At 42.4% G+C, this 15361-nt stretch overlaps 1 protein-coding gene across 2 annotated transcripts; it reads left to right on the top strand.

The window, feature by feature from the left end:
• Nucleotides 1-7430: 7430 nt before the first annotated feature.
• LOC147894603 (uncharacterized) lies at nucleotides 7431-8813 on the top strand. Of its 2 annotated transcripts, none has more exons than XM_087384961.1 (3): nucleotides 7431-7667; nucleotides 7904-8208; nucleotides 8310-8795. In XM_087384961.1, the coding sequence occupies exons 1-3, from the start codon at nucleotides 7479-7481 to the stop codon at nucleotides 8500-8502; spliced, it is 687 nt and encodes a 228-aa protein (XP_087241087.1). In that variant the 5' UTR covers nucleotides 7431-7478; the 3' UTR covers nucleotides 8503-8795. The 2 variants fall into 2 exon arrangements, with proteins under 2 accessions (XP_087241087.1, XP_087241088.1); XM_087384962.1 differs by lacking the exon at nucleotides 7431-7667 and adding an exon at nucleotides 7700-7834 and having other exon boundaries at nucleotides 8310-8813.
• Nucleotides 8814-15361: the final 6548 nt, after the last annotated feature.

Below are 15361 nucleotides of genomic sequence, written 5' to 3' on the forward strand. Positions count from 1 at the left end.
CAAAAACATACGTGGTAGTCTAACTACACCACGAGTACAACTAACATAGGCAGTGACATAAATGATAGTCATCCAGGAGATATGTCGGGGGTAGAGCTTGATATCTCAACACTCCCCCTCAAGCTCAAATCCATCTCACGTATACACCAAGCAAGCTCTTAAATCTGCGAAGCTTCTCGGTACCCAATGCCTTCGTAAAAATATCAGCCACCTACTCCTCAGTGCTGACATAGACAAGATCAATCTCACCAGCTAGAACCTTCTCTCTCACAAAGTGATAATGCACCTCAATGTGCTTCGTTCTAGCATGATAAACTGGGTTATTAGCAAGCATGATGCTGCTAATGTTGTCACAATGAATGACAACTGCTGCATGAATTGTCTGTCCCATATCTGCAAGTAGCTTCCGTAACCAAGCTACCTCACATGCAGCCATTGCTGCACCCCTGTACTCAGCCTCTGTGCTCGACAAGGCAACTGTTGGCTGCTTCTTGCTGCTCCAACTGATGGCACCACTCCCAAGGGAAAACATAAAACCACTAGTAGATCTCCTGTCTCAGACACTACCAGCCCAGTCAGCATCTGTGTATCCATGTACCTGTAATGCACACCCAGCTTCATAAAACAGTCCATAATGCAATGTGGACTTCACATACCGCAGTATGCGCCTAGCCGCATCCAAATGTGGCTTCCTCGGTGCCTGCATAAACTGACTCACCAGCCCCACAGCATAGCTCAAATCTGGTTTGGTTATAGTCATGTAAATCAAGCTACCTACTATGCACCTGTACATAGTAATATCTTCAAGAAGCTCACCTGTCTCTGCATTGAGCTTCACATTCTACTCCAATGGAACAGAGATAGGCTTACAGCCTGTCATCCCATATTTGGACAGCATGTCCAAACCGTATTGCCTTTGCAACAGCCATATCCCACTCGGGGATCTAATAACCTCAATGCCCAAGAAGTAACGCAGCTCTCCCAAATCCTTCATCTCAAATTTCTGCTTCAACAGCAGCTTCACTTCATTAATGTCTGCATCACTATCACCTGTAATAATCAAGTCATCAACATAGATGACTACAAGCACAATCCCTCTGTTTGTCCTTTTCACATAAAGTGAAAAATCTGAATTGGAAATCTGAAATCCAATAGTGACAAGATATTGCCCTATCTTGTCTGACCATGCCCTCGGCGCCTGTTTTAAGCCATACAAGGCTTTGCGCAACCTGCATACAAAATCGGGGTGTGAATTATCCTCATAACCTTCTGGCTGCATCATATAAACCTCTTCCTGCAAATCACCATGCAAGAAGGCATTTTTCACATCCATCTGATGCAAAGACCATCCCTTTGCAGCAGCCATAGCAATTACTGCTCTCACGGTTGCCATCCTTGCAACTGGGCTGAAAGTTTCCTCATAGTCAATTCCATATGTCTGCGCAAAACCTTTGGCAACCAATCTTGCCTTGTACCTGCTAACAGACCCATCAGCATTGTGCTTTACTTTGTAAACCCACTTGCAGCCAATAGCCTTCTTATCATGAGGCAAAGGCATCAAATCCCAAGTGTGGTTTGCATCCAAGGCAGCCATCTCTTCATCCATAGCTGCTTCCCAATTTTTATGCCCTGCTACATCCTCAAAACATGTGGGCTCTGGCTCCTCTAGAACCTTGACCATATAAGCATAGTGATGTGCTGTATACCCATCATATCTCAGCCTGTCAACTGGATACTTAATACGAGTGGACCTCCGTACAACTGGATCAGTTGCAGGAGTCTTTAAATCATGCCTGCTTTTCCTTGCACCAGGTGTAACAACAGAAGGAATCCCAAGTTCCTCATTAAGGCTCATTTCAGAGCCGCTTGACTCTCCATCAACATGAGAGCTACCAGCAGACACATCAAACACTGGAGCATGGTCTACTTTTTCTTTTCCCTTATGTGATACCTGCACAACACTATCAGGGCTGCCATGTGACGATTCACTAGATCTCAATCTCCCTGTCCATGCATTAGATCCACTAGTAGAGGACTCTCTGGGTCCACTCAAGGCTTGAGATTGCTGCTCTGCATTTATTGCAGCATTCCCATTTCCTGCATCTGCATCTCCTACCAACAGTTGGTGCATACCAGCTGCTCATTTCATCAAAAACAACATCTCTGCTCACTTGCATTTTGCGAGTGGAAGGGTTATAACAGCGATACCCTTTCTGGTGCAGAGCATATCCAATAAAGATGCATTTTTCTGCCTTTGGATCTAGCTTTGTTCTCTTCTCATCAGGAACATGAACATCAGCTATGCAACCAAATACCTTCAAGTGAGAAATATCTGGTTTTTGGCCTGTATACATTTCTTCAGGCATCATGCCATGGACAGCTGCAGTGGGGGTTCTGTTCATAATATAAATAGCAGTTGCTACTGCTTCAGCCCAAAAATAATCAGGCATGTTTTTCTCATTTAGGATCGCCTGTCCTACTTCTGCAATATGCCTGTTCTTCCTTTCTGCAACCCCATTCTGCTGAGGGGTAGACCTGCATGAGTACTTCCTTTGAATTCCCTGTTCTTTCAGATATTCACAAAATTCTTTTGAAAAGTACTCTCCCCCTCCATCAGATCTTAGCACTTTAATATGCACACCTTTCTCTTTTTCAACCATGGCCTTAAAAGCCTTGAAATGGCTGAACACTTCACTTTTGTGCTTCATAAAATAAATCCACACCTTCCTAGTGTAGTCATCAATAAACGTCACATAATAATGGCATCCACCAATAGAAGCAGCTTTGGTTGTCCAAACATCTGAATGGATCACTTCCAAAGGTCTTCTGCTCACCTTAGCATTTTTGGGAAATGCATGTCTGGCCTGCTTACCCATTTGGCATGCTTCACATACCTTTTGCATTCCCTCAACTCTGAATTTAGGCAAACCTGCAACAATGTTTTTCGTTTGCATAGATTTAAGCCTTTGTATATTCACGTGCCCAATGCGCTTGTGCCATATCTCAATATCTGCAATGACACCTCTCCCATGCGCAAACATAGCAGCTTTCACCTCAGGCATATCAACATCCAAGGTGAACATTCTGCCATTTTTGTTGCCTTTCGCAACCAAGCGGCACTTATTTTTCAAGTCCTCAACAAAGCATCCATCAGGATTAAATCTAACCTGCAGACCTTGCTCAACCATCTGGCCAACTGAAACCAGGTTCTTAGTGATTTTTGGAACATGAAGTACATCTGCCAAGTACTTCGTTTTGCCATCCTGCATAGCCAATGGCACTTTACCAACCTGCGTAATTGGGTGCGCAGTATCATCACCTGTTTCAACATAACCTGGCTCATCCAAATTTCTAACATCATGAAACCACTCACCATGACTGGTCATGTGGTTAGAGGCACCTGAATCAACATACCAAACATCATTGCAAGCTGCAGCATCTCCTGACATGGAGTTAACCATATGCTGCATCACAAAAAGGTGCTCATTTCTGTTGTCACCATGCCCACTTGATGATGCATAGTTGCTTTGCTGCAACTTCCCACTTTTGATGTCATTCTGCTTTTTATAGCATGTATTCTCCTTGTGTCCAGGCTTTCCACAATAATAGCATTCTGTGCTGCTATTTACTTGCTGGTTCCTTTGCCATGAACCATGGCCTCTTTGGCTCCCCCTGCCTCTAGAACTACCACGTCCTCCTCCATAGGACTGGTTTTCCTGTTGTTGCTGTTGGTTCTGATTTCCTGCACGGCCACCAAAACGGCCTCTTCCTCTACCCCTGCCTCTACCTGTATTCGAGTAGAAAGCAGTCTCTTGAGAAGTTGAGGTGGCTGAACCACCATTCCTTTGCTCTTCACTCAGCAAGAGAGCAATAAGTTCCTGAAAATCAGGAAATGTTTCATGGACTCCAATGGATGTCCGAAACTGTGCATAATCTTTCCCAAGACCATTCAAGGTCACGGACACTAAGTCCTCATCATCAACAGGTGCTCCAATGGAGGCAAGAGAATCTGCAAGGCCTTTCACCTTCAAGGAATACTCATTTATATTCAGATTTTTCCTTTGCACATTGTGCAACTCCTGCTTTAGCTGCATCTTTCGTGCTTTGGTATTTGTGCTATACAGCTTCACCAATGTATCCCATGCCTCCTTAGGCGTCTCTACATCCTGTATATGCACAATCATAGAATCTGAAATGCTAACAGACAGCCAATACAGGCATTTTCTGGCTTTTTCATGCCATTCTTTAAAGGCCTTCAATTCAGCAGGAGTGGGAGCAGCACCCAAAACTGGTTCTGCAGTTTCACCACTGATGTACTCCCAAACTCCCTTTCCCATAAGGAAGTTTGTCATCCTGAACTTCCATGCTTGGAAGTTGTTCTTGTCAAGTTTCTCACTGACAATGGTAGACAGATTCTCAGACATTTTACAAATCACGAATTGCAACAGCAACCTGTAAACACAGCAAATGCCTCACAAGGGCAAATAGCAAAACTTCTGCAAAAAGCCTCACAGGGGCAGATCTGCAACACTGACGAAAGTGGTATTTCTCCACACAGTCACTTCCTAGTGACGATTTTGCATCAACAGGCAACAGGCATGAATCTGCAACTCCCAATATCTCTGCACACAGGCATACGATGCAATTTCTGTGGCACCTTTCCACCGACTAGCCGCGCAGTGGTCGCACAGCGAAAAACAGGGCCTTTTTCTGAGTGCCTGCGAAGAACTTCCGCCTTCAAAACGGGCCCCGAAACGGCCTAAAATCAAAAAAATAAAGTCACCGAAGGCTTCGCCCTTTCCCGCAGCATATACTGCGCTCTCGCCACACTGCGAAGGGCCTCTCAATCTGAAACAGTGCACTCCTGCACTTCTGGCTGTGCTACCTACAGAGATTTGCTCCCAAACTCGAAATAGGAAAGCAACACTGGTCCTCTTACCAGGACACCACAAACTTGGCTTGCTTTCTTGAGCTCCTTACCACGAACAAGGCTCTGATACCATGTAAAGAATAAGGGAGAGAGATAGGAGACTCAAGTTCAGCTTTCTTCACAACACACAAAAGAGAGAGGACACAAGGTTGGAGGGTGAAGCCTTTCTTCACTTTTGCACACAACAACAATACAATAGAAGAGGGAAATACCCTATATGTCAAACCCTAGAATACGTGGTTCCAAAAACATACGTGGTAGTCTAACTACACCACGAGTACAACTAACATAGGCGGTGACGTAAATGATAGTCATCCAGGAGATATGTCGAGGGTAGAGCTTGATATCTCAACATATTCCTCAGCCATGTGGAACCCAAGGGACGTGCCACATTAATAGCACATGGACTGTGAGCTGGGCAAAGAGGAGTGAGCTGAGCTGAGCCTATTGCCTCCTAGGGAGGGAGTTATAGAACAACGCTAGAGCTAGGGCATGCAGCGGGAGAGCTTCAAAGTTGGAGCATGGAGTGGTTTTTAAAGTTGGTGTCTTTTGTGAAAGTTCCTTTTGAGTGCAAGGGAAGGCAGCACCCTCTTCTTGCCCCTTTCTCCCACATTCTTCCTCCTTGCATGCCTTGCCCAAGGAAAGCTTCCCCATCTCCCACTCACTCCATCCACATCTCTAGCCCCATCTCTCCCCACCTCTCCCCATCTCTCCCTCCCTCTCCCTCTCTCTCTCCCTCTCTCTAACACTCAATGGAGAGAGAGCACACATGGCTATGTTATGAAGAGAGAAATATTATATAAGCGAGTGAGCGAGCTAGAGAGAGAGAGAGAGAGAGAGGGAGAGAGGGAGAGAGGGAGAGAGAGAGAGAGAGAGAGAGAGAGTCTTTGCAGGGCGGGGGATTTTTTGTGTGATCAACATCCATGGCCACTCATCTAGTTGAATCGTTGAGTAAAGTGAGCATAGAACCAAACCAAGTGGAGGGGGTCTTGAAAATTGAATTTTATTTGTTAAAATTTTATTACTTGAAATTAAGATTCCACTTTGAGACCGAGCGAAGCGGGTCTCTAACTCATCATAGCCAATGATGCTACTCGTGATAGCAATGGAGAGAATAAGAGGCTAGACGGTGTTGCGGAAAAATCTGATATGATCGGGTTGATTCTTGTCTTTGGAACCACTGCAACGAGGGAGAGTTTGCTCTACTTAGCTCTGAATGATGATAATTTTTACAAGGCTTCCATCCACACCTTGTCGTTGGAATAGGGAGATACGTTTCTGGCCTACTTTGCATTGCAATTGTAGATCGACTTGGCTCTTATACCAATGCTACGCCTTCGAGGACTTCTCTTGTTCTCCACCCAACCACGACTTCATACAGTGCTCCCTCGTTCATACTCTGTGAACTCCCTTGTCCTGAGTTCCTTCTGCTCTTCATTTCCTTGTGGAGCCTTCTCTAGAAATCTCCCCTGAACCTAGTGCATGCCATGTGGACCCCTTTTATGCCAAGTGTCCTTTCAAAGGACCTTACTCTTTTGACCCTCCTGGCATCCTTCTATAATGCTAGGTCTATTTTGCCTAGGCATTATTTCGTGTGTGCACCGTTGCACTCTCAAGCCCTCTTGGTCTCCCACCTCACCATAACCATGCTCAAACTTGCACAATTATGGTTGACATAACAGACTGGGTTCACATTGGGTGGAGGCCATCATATCTGAAGTATTGCCATCCTAAGTGGACCGATGAAGAGCATGCACTTTACAGCTCATGAGAGCAACTCGGCCAGTAGGGGTTGGACAAGAGATGGGCGTTGATTATGACCATCACTGTCCCACACATTGCACACGAATCAATCATCTGTGAGTCCAAAGGATGGCCATCTTCTTGTGTGAACAAAAGACTTGACGGCCACCTGTGTTGCTCATGCAGTTTGGAAGGGATGGTGGCCACGTGGTGTGAACTTAGCCTAAGGCCTTTAGCTTGCTAGGGAGGAAAGGGATGTCATGGATGAGGTAGGCTAGCCAATTCGTAAACATAGATCGGAATTTTCTTCTTCCTTGAAAGGGATGTCTTATCGCTCTAATATATCAACACACCTTGAGGCCCTTTAGCTTGCTAGGGAGGAAAGGGATGTCATGGATGAGGTAGGCTAGCCAATTCATAAACATCAACACACCTTGAGGCCCTTTAGCTTGCTAGGGAGGAAAGGGATGTCATGGATGAGGTAGGCTAGCCAATTCATAAACATATATCGGAATTTTCTTCTTCTTTGAAAGGGATGTCATATAGCTCTAATATATCAACACACCTTGAGGCCCTTTAGCTTGCCACGGAGGAAAGGGATGTCATGGATGAGGTAGGCTAGCCAATTCATAAACATAGATAAGAATTTTCTTCTTCTTTGAAAGGGATGTCATATTTCTTTAATATATTAACACACCTTGAGGCTTGGACTTATATCATGTCCTGAACGTGAAGTTCTTCTTTTTCTTCTTCTTGTTCTTCTTTTTCTTCTTCTTGTTCTTCTTCTTCTTCTAGGACAATTCGAATGGAGCAAGTGATTTTAGCTAGGGTGGGATGGTGGTGGATGATTGCGATTTCTGTGCCCTTTGCCCTCTACTCCATCCCTTTTGTCCTCGGTAGCTTTGAGCTTTACAAGCACCTCACCTTAGCTGCCGCTGCTGGACGTCACGACCTTGCTGGCCTCCACATCGCCAAACATGTCGCCGTCTGGCAGGTACTCGATAGCATTGCTTTACTTTGTTTCAAACTGACGAAACCATGGAACGCATCTTACTGAGTTCCAGTTCTTGCTCAAGACTATGGGTAATGTTGGACGATTTCGATGCTGGCTTTCACGCTTGGTTGAATAGGCACGCACTGAAATTGACGAGTTCAAATGAGGTGAACTTCTGGCTTTGTACTCCGTTCGAAATTAAGCTTCAGTGCTGGAAAAACACATTATGTACGCAGGTGCATGCTGCTGTAGGTCTAGCTTTCATGATCGTTGCGCCGTTCCAGTTCAGCAGCTCCTTCAGAGCTCGGAACCTGCAGCTGCACCGTCAGATGGGCTACGTCTTCGTGGCCGCATCGCTGGTCCTAGCCAGCACAGGGTCAACGGTCATGACCTTCAACAGCGAGTTCCAGCAGCTGGGTCGAACCTTCATGGCCGTAGGAGGCTGCCTACAGGTTTGGGCAGTGGCGATGGCGCTAACGGCTGCGAAACAGAGACGAATTTTGGAGCACAGGTGCTGGATGATCAGAGCAGCCGTGATGGGGTGAGTTTTAACGAACAAGCTGCGATTTTTTGTGGCTAGCATCAAACTTTTTAATAGAGGAGCTGATCGATGGTCTCCAATGTTCTTGTAACCTTGAGCAGGTATGCAGTCATAAACACTCGGATAGTTCTTATGATCCTTCAACCGCTTTTACATATACCAATTTTCAGCGTCGCTGACTACTCCATAGCCATTTCCTGGACATTGAACGTCGCATGTGCAGAGTTCTACATTCAGAGATATTTGAAAGGTGATTTGAAAGGTGTTGCATTATCCAAGGACCATAAGAATTAGTGATCCGCTCAACCAATGCCTTTATAGAGTGAACATTGAAGTTTTCACACACATTGTGGTCAATTTGTTTGCTGCAGAAACGGCTAAGTCCTTTCTAAACTAAGCTTGTGATAAGCGAGCAACTTCTATGTTTGTTACAAGCGATTTTAATAAGTAAAGTTGATGTAGATGCAACCATGAGGGATTCACATTCAGATCATCTACATGTAACAATCAGAGATCTAGTGCTGTAATGTTACTTTTTCTTCTTGCACATTTAATCTCCTCTTTTTCTTGTAGAGACGACGTAGGATATTCCTTTGGGTCTTTTTGGGCTTAACCTCTAGGTATAGAAGAGAGGATGAAAGAGAGGAAATAAGAGAGGGGAAAAGAAGAGAAGGAAGAGAAAGAAAGATGAGAAAAGAGAAGGAAAAAAGAGAGGGAAAAAGCATATGAGCATATGCTCATGCATAAGCATAGGCAAATGCATATGCTTATGAAAAGAAGAGAAAAGAGGATGAAAGAGAGGAAATAAGAGAGGAAAAAGAAGAGAAGGAAGAGGAAGGAAGAGGGGGGAAAAGAATGAAAAAAGAGAGGAGAAAAGAGCATAAGCATAAGAGAAGGAAAAAGAAGAGGGGAAAATAAGAAAAGAGAGAAGCAAAGAAGAAAAGAGGGGAAAAAAGAGAAAAAGAGAGAAAGCATATGCTTATGCTTATGCATGAGCATATGAGCATATGCTCATGTATAAGCATCAGCTTATGAGAGAGATACATAGACAAATGAATATGCTTATGAAAAGAGAGAAAGCATATGCTTATGCTTATGCATGAGCATATGAGCATATGCTCATGTATAAGCATCAGCTTATGAGAGAGATACATAGACAAATGAATATGCTTATGAAAAGAAGGGAAAAGAGGATAAAAGAGAGGAAATAAGAGAGGGGAAAAGTAAAGAAAGAAGAGAAAGAAAGAGGGGAAAAGAGAATGAAAAAGAAGAGAAGAGAGGAAAAAAGAGAAAGCATATGCTTATGCTTATGCATGGGTATATGAGCATATGCTCATGCATAAGCATAGGCAAATGCATATGCTTATGAAAATAGGAGAAAAGATGATGAAAGAGAGGAAATAAGAGGAGAAAAGAAGAGAAAGAAGACGGAAAAAGAGAAGGAAAAAAGAGAGGAAAAAAGCATATGAACATACGAGCATATGCTCATGTATAAGCATAAGCATATGAGCATGAGCTTATGAAAAGAAGAGAAAAGAGAATGAAAGAGAGGAAATAAGAGAGAAGAAAAGAAGACAAAGAAGAGAGAAAAAGAGAAGGAAAAAAGAGAGGGGAAAAGTATATGAGCATATGAGCATATGCTCATGCATAAGCATAAGCATATGAGCATAAGCATAGGCAAATGCATATGCTTATGAAAAGAAGAGAAAAGAGGACAAAAGAGAGGAAATAAGAGAGGGGAAAAGAAAAGGAAAAGGAAGGAAGAGGGGAAAAGAGAATGAAAAAAGAGGGGAAAAAAAGAAAAGAGAGAAAGAAGAGGAAATAAGAGAGGGAGGGAAAGAGGTGGGAAAGAGGGAGGAAAAGAGGAAAAGAGGGGAAGAAGAGGGAATAAGAGAAGAGAGGGTTCCTACGCCCATCACTTAAAGCACTAGCTGCAGGCCAATGCAAATAACAAAAATTAAAAAAAGAAAAAAGAGGAATCTTACTTAAAAAAAGAAAAAAGAGGAATCTTACTTGAAAAAGTCCCATTCGGTGTTTCGTGGACTGTGGCTCTACAAAAGAGAGGAAACATACCATTTTTTAGATAACTAGTTAGCTTATGCTTATGCTTATGCATGAGTATATAAGCATATGCTCATGCATAAGCATAGGCAAATGCATATGCTTATGAAAATAGGAGAAAAGATGATGAAAGAGAGGAAATAAGAGGGGAAAAGAAGAGAAAGAAGACGGAAAAAGAGAAGGAAAAAAGAGAGGGAAAAAGCATATGAACATACGAGCATATGCTCATGTATAAGCATAAGCATATGAGCATGAGCTTATGAAAAGAAGAGAAAAGAGAATGAAAGAGAGGAAATAAGAGAGAAGAAAAGAAGAGAAAGAAGAGAGAAAAAGAGAAGGAAAAAAGAGAGGGGAAAAGCATCTGAGCATATGAGCATATGCTCATGCATAGGCATAAGCATATGAGCATAAGCATAGGCAAATGCATATGCTTATGAAAAGAAGAGAAAAGAGGACGAAAGACAGGAAATAAGAGAGGGGAAAAGAAAAGGAAAAGGAAGGAAGAGGGGAAAAGAGAATGAAAAAAGAGAGGGGAAAAAAAGAAAAGAGAGGAAGAAGAGGAAATAAGAGAGGGAGGGAAAGAGGGGGGAAAGAGGGAGGAAAAGAGGAAAAGAGGGGAAGAAGAGGGAATAAGAGAAGAGAAGGTTCCTACACCCATCACTTAAAGCGCTAGCTGCAGGCCAATGCAAATAATGAAAATTAAAAAAAGAAAAAAGAGGAAGTATTTTCTTACTTGAAATAGTCCCGTTCGGTGTTTCGTGGACTGTGGCTCTACAAAAGAGAGGAAACATACCATTTTTTAGATAACTAGTTAGCTTATGCTTATGCTTATGCATGAGTATATAAGCATATGCTCATGCATAAGCATAGGCAAATGCACATGCTTATGAAAATAGGAGAAAAGATGATGAAAGAGAGGAAATAAGAGGGGAAAAGAAGAGAAAGAAGACGGAAAAAGAGAGGGAAAAAGCATATAAACATACGAGCATATGCTTATGTATAAGCATAAGCATATGAGCATGAGCTTATGAAAAGAAGAGAAAAGAGAATGAAAGAGAGGAAATAAGAGAGAAGAAAAGAAGAGAAAGAAGAGAGAAAAAGAGAAGGAAAAAAGAGAGGGGAAAAGCATATGAGCATATGAGCATATGCTCATGCATAGGCATAAGCATATGAGCATAAGCATAGGCAAATGCATATGCTTATGAAAAGAAGAGAAAAGAGGACGAAAGAGAGGAAATAAGAGAGGGGAAAAGAAAAGGAAAAGGAAGGAAGAGGGGAAAAGAGAATGAAAAAAGAGAGGGGGAAAAAAGAAAAGAGAGGAAGAAGAGGAAATAAGAGAGGGAGGGAAAGAGGGGGGAAAGAGGGAGGAAAAGAGGAAAAGAGGGGAAGAAGAGGGAATAAGAGAAGAGAAGGTTCCTATACCCATCACTTAAAGCGCTAGCTGCAGGCCAATGCAAATAATGAAAATTAAAAAAAGAAAAAAGAGGAAGTATTTTCTTACTTGAAACAGTCATGTTCGGTGTTTCGTGGACTGTGGCTCTACAAAAGAGAGGAAACATACCATTTTTTAGATAACTAGTTAGAGGAAGGAGGAGTTTGGAGAATCAACTTTCCAAAGGGATTGAGGAAGGAGGAGTTTGGACAAGCAACTTTCCAAAGGGATTGGATTGAGGGGACAAGCATAAGCCTACAAACCAGGAGAAAGCACGGAAGGAAGGGAAAGAGGAGAAAGAGAAATACCAAAAAGAGAAGAGCAAATCTTGTTTTTTGTCCTCAATCTATGAAAATCAAGCATGAAAGTTAGCACATAGGCTTAGCAATGTAAGGACAAACATGCTTTAACACTCACAAAATGAAATCTCACAAAAAATGAATCTACATTGCTTAAAGAGACACACCTTCTTGAAAAACTTCCTTTCACACAAGTAGAGAGGGAGAAGGGTGGAGAGGGAGCACAAGTGTCAATGGGAGAGGGGCTTGGTAGGGATGAGGAGTATGGGAAATAGAGGAGGAAAGCGAGATCACCGAATATAATGTGGGGGGAGCGATTTTTTATTTTCTCGCAATAGAGTTGTGAAAAGACGATGTCGCACAGGGTTTTGGGTTTTAGTCCCCCAACGTTGCTATATAGCGACACTTATATCCTAAAAGTGTCACTATATAGAAACACTCATACCCTAAGTGTCACTATATAGTGACACTTATATCCTAAAGGTTGCTATATAGCAACACTTATATACTAAAAGTGTCGCTATATACTTATACCCTAAAAGCATGGATATATAGTAACAAAACAGGGCAAAGCATCGCTATATAGCGATGGTTCAGGGCACTTGATCTAAGAAGAGAGGGAATGAGCTCATGGGTGGCCATTTTTTGGATCTTAATGGATTTCCTTGCATTTTGTGTTGTGATTTTGGAGGTGTGCAAATGGAAGGGACGAGTGGAAGCTTGTTAGATGATGCACCAATGCTCAGGGGCACAGAGTGGCTTATGGAGAGGTTGTATTATCATTGCACTCATTACAAGCGAGAAGTATGGCATCAATGCCGTATTGTCATGCGCCACTTGAGGATGTATGGGGAGGAGCCCAAACCAATATCCACTATTGGTGGTGCACATGGTGATGGATCATCGGAAAGTCAATGCTATTTGAGTTCGTGATTAATATTGCCTACGTATACGATATGAAATCGAGACAAGATCTTATATTTATACGAAACCTTGAAACAGGATGAGGAGGGTGGCGAGGGTTGTGTGTGTATACCTTCACACTTTGAGAAGGAGTATGGCTTACGGAAAGGTTGTATTTTCATTGCACTCATTGCAAGCGAGAAGTATGACATCATGTGCCACTTGAGGACGTATGGGAAGGAGCCCAAACCAGTACCCACTGTTGGTGGTGCACGTCGTGATGGATCATTAGAAAGTCAATGCTATTTGAGTTTGTGATTAATATTGCCTGCGTACATGACACGAAATCTCGAGACAAGATCTTATATTTACACGAAACCTTGAGACAAGATGAGGAGGGTGGCGAGGGTAGTGTGCATATACCTTTACACTTTGAGAAGGAGTATAGTCTCCCAAATGTGCCAAATAATGAGGAGGGTATGGTGGACATGATGGATTCTATTTTTAGGAGCATGCACATGATGCCCGAATCTGAGGCCGTGTACACGATACCTTTGATAGAGGAGTTACAAATCTTATGGATAGAAGTGCGGGTCTTTGATATTTCCAGAGCTCCTAGACATACCAATGACATTTTTGTGTGGAACACATCGATTGAAAGAGAGTCACGTATGATTGTGGAGTCATGGCTAATATAACTTCACACAAAAAGAGTAAAGCATCGCTATATAGCGACGATTCAGGATACTTGATCTAAGAGGAGAGGGAAGGAGTCCATGGGTGGCTATTTTTTGGATCTTAAGGGATTTCCTTGCACTTTGTGTTGTGATTTTGGAGGTGTGCAGATGGAAGGGAGTGGAAGCTTGTCAAATGATGCGCCAATGCTTGGGAGCGCAAATTGGCTTACGGAGAGGTTGTATTGTCATTGCACTCATTGCAAGCGAGAAGTATTGCATCAATGCTGTATTTTCATGTGCCACTTAAGGATGTATGGGGAGGAGCCCAAACCACTATCCACCGTTGGTAGTGCACGTGGTGATGGATCATCGGAAAGTCAATGCTAGTTGAGTTCGTGATTAATATTGCATGCGTACACGACACGAAATCTTGAGACAAGATCTTATATTTACATGAAACCTTGAGACACGATGAGGAGGGTGGTGTGCATATACATTCACACTTTGAGAAGGAGTATAGTCTCTCGGATGTGCCAGATGATATGAGGATTGGTGGACATGATAGATTCTATTTTAGGGGCAATGCACGTGATGTCTGAGTCTGAGGCCATGTACATGGTACCTTTGATTGAGGAGTTACAAATCTGATGGACAGGAGTGCGGGTCTTTGATATTTCTAGAGCTCCTAAACATACCAATGACATTTTTATGTGGAACACATCGATTGAAAGAGAGTCACGTATGATTGTGGAGTCATGGCTAACTTCACACAAGATAGTCGAGCAAGTGCTTCGGATACCAATCTTATCTCCTCGTAGTTGGATTATTATGGGACCATACACAAAATCTATGAAATTGATTTCAGACAATTTAGTATTTTCATTCTTGATGTAAAATGCTTTAGAACTATTTATGATGGTCTTTGTTCTTCCTTAGTATTGTGAGCAGGTGCATACTAATGATTTAATTAATTGAATCTTTGGTTTTTAAATATCAATTGGTACATGTACTTAAGCATAGTTTCATATAATTGATGGCATTTGGCACCCATCTTCAATATAGGTGGTTTTTCATCCAAAACGTTCTGATCCAAGATGGTGGTACGTGATCCAAGTTGCACCACGAAGTAAGCAAATTTTTAAAGATAGAGATGTGGATATGGAGATGCCACTACCGATTTTGGATCCAATTGATCTAGATGGATTTAGAGAAGAAGATGAAGATCACAATATGAGGCAAGAGGAAGATGTGCATAAGACATCATACGAGAGGAAGATGGAGATCATGATATTGAGGAAGAAGATGACGATCATCAAGAATCACCCGATACTATTGAAGAAGATGATCAAGTCTATGATGGTGAACGTACGATGCTAGAGTACGATGATGATATAGGAGATCAACTCAGTATAGAGTTGGAGATAGACTTGTTTGGCACACTAGACTTGGTTCAGGATGAAGCCAAGTGTCAAACGTGGACATGAATATATGAGCTTCAAACTTGATGTACATGCTCTTGTACTTTTATTCTTTCAAAGGATCAAACATGTGTGAAAATAATTTTTTTTTGTCATTGGGTAAAACTATCTTTAAAGGTTGGTATGGGAAAAAAAACACTCTATAAAATGTTGCTATATAACGACCTTATACAAAGTCTAGCAAGTGTCGCTATATAGTGACATTTATAAAAGTATCACTATATAGCGACACTTTTTAAGCCGGCTTTGCATACCAACGATTAGCTCCCTACACATGCTAAACATTGGTGCTTAACCATTAGA

This window comes from Dipteris shenzhenensis, chromosome 14 (genome assembly GCF_047967505.1).
Source record: "Dipteris shenzhenensis isolate YYH24624 ecotype China chromosome 14, Dip_SZ_1.0, whole genome shotgun sequence".
Lineage (NCBI taxonomy): Eukaryota > Viridiplantae > Streptophyta > Polypodiopsida > Gleicheniales > Dipteridaceae > Dipteris > Dipteris shenzhenensis.